This window comes from Gavialis gangeticus, unplaced genomic scaffold, assembly GCF_001723915.1.
Source record: "Gavialis gangeticus isolate Ggan-Ray unplaced genomic scaffold, GavGan_comp1, whole genome shotgun sequence".
NCBI classification, from domain to species: Eukaryota; Metazoa; Chordata; order Crocodylia; family Gavialidae; genus Gavialis; species Gavialis gangeticus.
The window spans coordinates 5,115,260-5,121,859 of NW_017729011.1; the positions used below are offsets into that span (position 1 = coordinate 5,115,260).

The window sequence follows — 6,600 nt, forward strand, 5'->3', positions numbered from 1 at the left end:
GTTCTGGGCGCCGCACTTCAGGAGGGATGTGGACAACATGGAGAGGGTGCAGAGGAGGGCCACTCGCATGATCAGGGGGCAGCAGGGCAGGCCCTATGAGGAGAGGCTACGGGACCTGAACCTGTTCAGCCTCCACAAGAGAAGGCCGAGGGGGGATCTAGTGGCCTGTTACAAACTAGTCAGAGGGGACCAGCAGGCATTGGGGGAGTCCCTGTTCCCCTGAGCACTGCCAGGAGTGACCAGGAATAATGGTCACAAGCTGGCAGAGGGTAGATTTAGGCTAGATATCAGGAGGCGCTACTTCACTGTCAGGGCAGCTAGGGTCTGGAACCAACTTCCAAGCGAAGTGGTGCTGGCTCCTACCCTGGGCATCTTTAAGCCTTTGAATGCCACTATGGGTTTGAGAGAGGGGTTGCCATTTCCATTTTAAAGGAAGGAAAATGGAGGCACAGGAGGGGCTATGCATTGTCCAAGGGCTGCAGTATTAGAGCAGGAACAACAGCTCCCGTCTCCTAAGTGGCAGCCCAGGGCTTCAGACTGTAAGACCCTCCTTCCTCCGGTTTGGTAGGAATTAGCTTCTGTTTAGCATGGGAATGAATGAGCACAAGGTTCAAGCAGAGCATAATTAGGCCTTTTGGCATGTGGCTTAGCAGTGCCGCTAGATTGTGGAACACCCACCCCCGAGTGGGGCCCGAGCATTGCACGGTAGGAGTTGAAGGATGGCAAGTGGGTACTCAGCTGTGTTCTTACTTAGGAGTCGTTATTCTTACTATTCAGTGTGACAGAGGCCATGTCTAAGCTGCAGACTTATGCCCAGCTGCAGCACTGCAGATACAGCGCTGCTGCACATGATGGACTTTGTAGACTAGAAGCAGGGAGTCCTCACATGGTACAGACTGTGGAAGGTGCAAAGATGGTATATGGGGCCTCCCCTAGCTCTAGGCCATTTATCTCAGGAGGTGCCAAACAGAATCTATCCCTACAGAGCTGAGGGGGCATTTCTACAAAACTTATTTCATCCCTATCTGTAAGACCCTGCAGGTCTCAAACCCAGGCTCTCTCCTTTGTGGCATCACCCTAGGTTTGAATCCCAGACCCCCTTCAAAATGATATTAGGGTCCAGTGGCCAGAGTACCCTCCTGGGGTCAGTCTTGGTTTATCACTGTCCCTAGCACTCATTTTGCTATCAATAGGATGGGAGTAAAAGTTCTATCTGTGTTGAGGGCTTTGAAATGTAGGGTTAGAGAGCCCTACAGAAGAGCCAGGTCTGACTGTTAGCACTGTTATACTTCACTGCCTGGAGCACTGAGGACTACTGCTGATAAAGTTCTCTGTGTCCTAGAGAGGAACACATTGAAAGCCTCAGTGATGTCATGCTGAAGAAAAGCAAGTTGCCTTTTGTTGTATAACTTACGTCTAGGCAAGACCGTTTCCCTTGCCAAGGATGAATCATCCCTGGCTAATAATCTCAGTCCGCCTCCCTGCATCACTTGCTGCCAGACGTCCTGATGGATGGCAGTCAAGTCAGTTGGAGACTTCCGCCTTTGGGATCCCAGGGCTTCACCATGCCCTCATCGCTGGGACATGAGCAGTGCGAGCCTGAGCGGCGCTGCCAAAGTCATAACGGGTTCTGTGGCTCTTTGTTTGCAATGGCAGATTTCCCTCCGCCCACGCTGGGAGTTCACATGGAGGCGCATACGTGCTCTGAAGCATCCAACCAAAGATGCTGGGTGCTGGTTCCCTGACTGAACTTTTACTGGAGCCCTCAGATTTCCATGAAGCAACACAGCACCTGCAGGGAGGCCCACACCTCTTGGGTTTCTTTTATCTGAACAAACATCACCTTTGGGGCAGCATTGGGAGAGGGAGAAAACAGTTGCAGAACTGCACTTCCGCTGCTTTGTTTCCGCTCATCACATATAGACTGTCCAGTGCCTAATGCCTTTAGGATCTGAATATAGAGCAAGCTACAAGAGGTTCATTTAGTTGGTGACTAATCCACATAATAACTCGTAATGATCTTTTATATTTCCACAGCACCTTTAATGCTGAAGGTTTCCAAAGTACATTACATGCATGTGCTTTCTCTTTGCATCATCTGAAATACAGCCATCTCTGGGGTGGATCAAAGGGCCCATTTAACAGCACACTGCAACACAACACACCAGTATATGTCAGGAAGTGAAAAATACCATATCCACCTAAATGGCAGGGGAATTACAGAGTACAATTATCCCAACTGGAGTTCATCCAAGATGCTGGATAATACTCCTGCTCCTGCAGAAAGTGCAATTTGATCTTTAATGAGCTCCAGTTGCATGACCCTCTGCTCCCCAGCACACATAACAGACAATACTTCCATAAGCAAAGGGCCCCTAGCAGCACATCTTGTCTTTGGTTCAGTACAAGACAGTGCCTCTAACTATCAGCACCTGCACTCTCCTTGGGGTCTTTGACCAAAGCACTCACCAGATCAGATGCTGCCAGGGTTCAAGCTGTTGTGCCTATGACATGGCCATCCAGGGGAGCAGTGATTGCTGTAGCTCAGCCCAGGGACTGCGTGCCTAACATAACCATTGTGGTCAGCAGGGTTGCCTAATGCCTTGTGGAGCAGCTGGAAATGGGACTGTAGGGGTCAGATCCATCTGCCTCCTCATATGGCCCTCTCCGTGCCACTGTAGCAGCCAGGTGAGGCCAAGGGAGAACATCCCTGGTGAAGGAGCTGCTAAGGGTCGCCATAGACAAGCTCTATACCATCCTCTAGCTCCCTCATCAAGCCCCAATAAAGGCAACATGTAGGGCATGGAGTCCAGCATACAGTGCAGCCGGCATGCAGATTTGTGCCAGAAGCCAGAGGCAGCACCAGGGAGCCTGGTCTGACCGAATGCAATCTCCAGGTGCCCTAGAATCAGAAGGGAGCTTCCAGTCACCTTGTCCCCACCCACCTCTGGGCTGCGCTCCAGAATCTCCCCCCTTGCGAACTGGGTTTCTGTAGCAGAAGCCATGTGAGAGGGGGCTGCTACTGAGCACCAGCCCCATTCATCACACTTGTTGCTCAGTATTTCAAGGGTTTGCTTGTTCTTCCCTGTTTCCACAGGCTGCCTGGCAAGCACTGAAAAGCAACAAGAGATGGATGCAGAGGCCACTGTCCCAGAATCTGACTCTCCACAGCTGGTTTACAACCCAAACTGCCAGTGGCTGGACGAGTCGGGTCTCAACATGGAGTCTTTGACACTGGCCAACGGCACCGCCCTGCAGCTGGGAGCCATCCCAGTCAAGATGCTGGACAAAGCGGATCCATCTTATTTCTACTGCTGCAGCCAGTGTGGAAAGGTGTTCTGGGAGGGGTCACACTTTGGCTGCGTGGTCTCTCAGTTTAAGGATATTTTGGTTGCCACGAAGGAAAATCCCAGCTTCTATGAGCTGAGCTGAGGGGAAGGATTCCTGGCTCAGGCTAAACTACAGAGGAAAGAGCTGGGACTCTCAGGTGGGGTCCTTGTCCCCTGATGGGTCACAGCAGCTGGCAGAAGAAATGGACTTTGATTTGAGGTTGAAGATTAGGAGCTTGGCTGGTGGGGGAAGCTGTGTTTTGAAGGTGGTGGCAAAGGGCACTCTGTTACCTAGGGCCTTTCTGTGTGTGTACTGTAACAGGGCCAGTGGGATGTAATGGCCTTCTCCGCGATCATTAAATCAGATGTTCAGGGAACAGTCGCTTTCCTTTATTGCAGTGGTGCCGCTAAGACAAGAATATCTCTCCCTAGCCATCTACTGAGCCCCCTCCACTCCTTCCTCCAGGAGCTCCTGGCATCTGAGCTCTCCCATGGATAGAGCGGACCCCTCAGAGCACCAGTCACCACCACTGTGAATACAGCCAGAGTGAGTACGGAGGAACTTTGCCACCATGACACCTCCTGGCAGGTGCTGAGCCTTGCTGCCTCCTCCCAGGCCTGAGCTGCTGGGGTCTTTGAGCCCTTGCTACCACTCTCCACATCTCAAGCTCTGCTTGTAGCCATATTTGGGGCTTGAAAGTAGCAGCAGGCATCACCCTCAACTGACTCACTTCAGGGCTTAGGACCTGTAGAGCTTCAGCGGTGGGGTGGGACCTGGTTCTCAATGGCACTCTTAAGGGTGCTACAGATGCAGTATAGACATGCCTGGAGTGAGCTTGTTGGGTGCTGGGTGTCTGCCCAAGATGTCCTACGACAGAAGCAACACCCAGGCCCTTCCTGGCAAAGCACCCCATTCCCAAATGGCCAACACCCTGCCCTTGCTTGGTTCATCTGAAAGGGAGCAGAGCCTTCCTCACCCAAAGTCCTGTGCACAGCTGTGACAAGCACTGGTGTAGTAAATCCATCCCTCAGGAGCAAACCAAGTTATATCAGTAAAAGTTTGGCATGGCTAGTGTAACTGCCTCTCTGCTGTGGGCTTTTACTAACTCAGGCAAGACAGGCAGGAATTGCACCTCTTCACACCCAGCTGATAGGCGTTGTGCTGGCAAATGTGCAAAACAGACCTGGGCTGCTCTGTGTGGGCAGAAACAGGTCCGTGAGTCTTGAGGGCATCCAGCAAAGTGAGTCCTCAAGGAAGACTTGGTCTCTGCTCTGCATCCTGACCCTCAGCAGAGACAGAAGGGCAACAGTCAGCAGGAAACCTCTCCGCCCCATGGTACATCCCCCTGGGAATTTTTGCCAATCTCCCCTAACTGGGCTTCGCAGATCCAAAACCCAGCTGTGACTGAGTTTCTTCTCCCTGAGTAGGCAAGGGACTTACAGGATTTGGCTGTATTCCTCCCAGGCAGGCAGTGGGTCTGTAAGGAAGGAAAAGGGCACTGTCACGTGCAACCAACAAGCCCCCATCTGATTCCTCATTGAGTAGCAGCAGTGGTGCAATCGGAGGAGTGGTGGTAGGGAAAGCTGCGTCAGTGCCAAATGAGGCCTGATTCTACCTGAATTTAAGGGCAGGCCCCATGAAATCTTCCTCCACTGTGAGTTCCTAAGGGATAATGAGCCCACACTTCACACTCAGCTGCTAGAAGAACAGGGGCTGTGGCTTCCCCTCCGGCTGCCAGGCTTACCCGCATTCTGCCTGGTGGTGTGGTTTTTGGTACCTGGTTGAAGAGAGATACTCGAAGCTCCTTGTGCCTCCTATCACAGCCCTGGGGGCTCAGTTCCTTGGATCCTCAGGTACTGATGTCAGCTACTGACCAACTCTTTCACCACAGAGACCATGCACCCAAAAGGTATCCCACTGCTCCCACACAGCAAGGGGCGCATGTCCAGAGCTGTGTCATCCCAAATACACCAAACAGGCCTGTGGGGTCTTACCAATCCATCTCTAGTCTGGCACAGTTGAAGAGCTGCACAAGCGGAGAGAAGCTGAGCTCTGGAGTGAGGAAGGTCATCAAGACTTTAGTAAGTCCTGCTAATATTCCTAATGAAGCCTACAGCCAGCTACATGCAGAGTGCAGCAGCCCCTTGCCTGCAGGCACAAGCAGAGTAGGCAGTTACAGCTGGTGTGCTTGTGGGAGGCTGCTCAGGACATAAAGAAATATTTGGAGGAGGGCAGCATTAAATAAGAGCCCAGGTGCTTTGTGCTAGAATTTGCCTCCAAAATGGTGCTGGCCACCCACCCATGAGCAGGTGGAGAGTGGCCGGGCTCAGCTGAGTGTGGGTGGCTTGGCATGCTCCCTTAACCACCACGTTGCTCAGCAGCGCTGGTAAGGGAGGAGGTGCCTCCAGTCCCACCGGACCCACATCTCGGAGGGGAAAGCTGATCTGGACAAGGCTGTGAAAGCCACTGAGGAGCTTCCCCTCTCTCACCTCCATGGGTTGGACCGTGGGGGTCAGCCCAGCATCTCTGGCCTTGCCTGCCTTCCTAGTGACCCTAGGGTGCCAGCGTTGATGCCTAGACCTGACAGTTGGCACCACTGGCCTATTGCTCAGCAGCTGATAGCTGGGCCAGCATTAAACCAGATGGAAGCCTCCTCCTGGTTTCTGGCATCTGACCTTCCCCCACTCACCAGTTCAGCCACACAAGCCATGCTGCATTTCATCGGGGGCTGTGGGCAGCAGAAGGCTGAGAAATGCCCACGGACACCAGGAATCTCCTTAACCTTATCTGAATGCTCATAATGCACAGATTTCAGGGCCACCAACTAATAGGCCCCTATGGACCGCCTAGGGGAGGCTGTGGGAGAGCTGTTCTGCTTACCAAGCAGTGCTTGGCTGCCCCAATTAAGCTGGTGTTGTTCTTGGGAGGGTGCAAAAGGGTGTGTGATGTGCTTTGAATCAGTGCCCAGACTCCAGCCTTAAACCTGAGCACTGCTGAATGCTGCTGGGTGGCTGCTATGGTGCTGACAGCTGGACTGAAACCTCCATCCTCGTTACAACACCCACCAGCACCGAGCAGCAGAATTCCTTCCACCCAGTGGCCCCTGGGTTTGTCACACTGCTTGAGAACTGCAAAGCCTGCCTGAGCTCTCTCCAGGCAGGACTTCCTGCTGGAGTTAGAGCTCAGTCCCTCCTTTCCAGGCGCTCCAGAGCAAGCATGCTTTCAGCTTGTGAGCAATGCTGGGGCAGAGCGTGCCCCGAGCTTTGGGCA

At 52.9% G+C, this 6,600-nt stretch overlaps 1 protein-coding gene across 2 annotated transcripts in view; it reads left to right on the top strand.

Annotated features, from left to right (window-relative positions):
* EXD3 (exonuclease 3'-5' domain containing 3) overlaps window positions 1–3,706 on the top strand; it is a 525,078-nt gene extending 521,372 nt beyond the window's left edge. For both annotated transcript variants that reach the window (XM_019510422.1, XM_019510423.1), the window contains exon 22: window positions 3,098–3,706. In XM_019510422.1, coding sequence (XP_019365967.1) covers window positions 3,098–3,432 — 335 coding nt within the window. In that variant the 3' untranslated portion in view covers window positions 3,433–3,706. The remainder of the gene's footprint in view (window positions 1–3,097) is intronic.
* The last annotated feature ends 2,894 nt before the right edge of the window (window positions 3,707–6,600 follow it).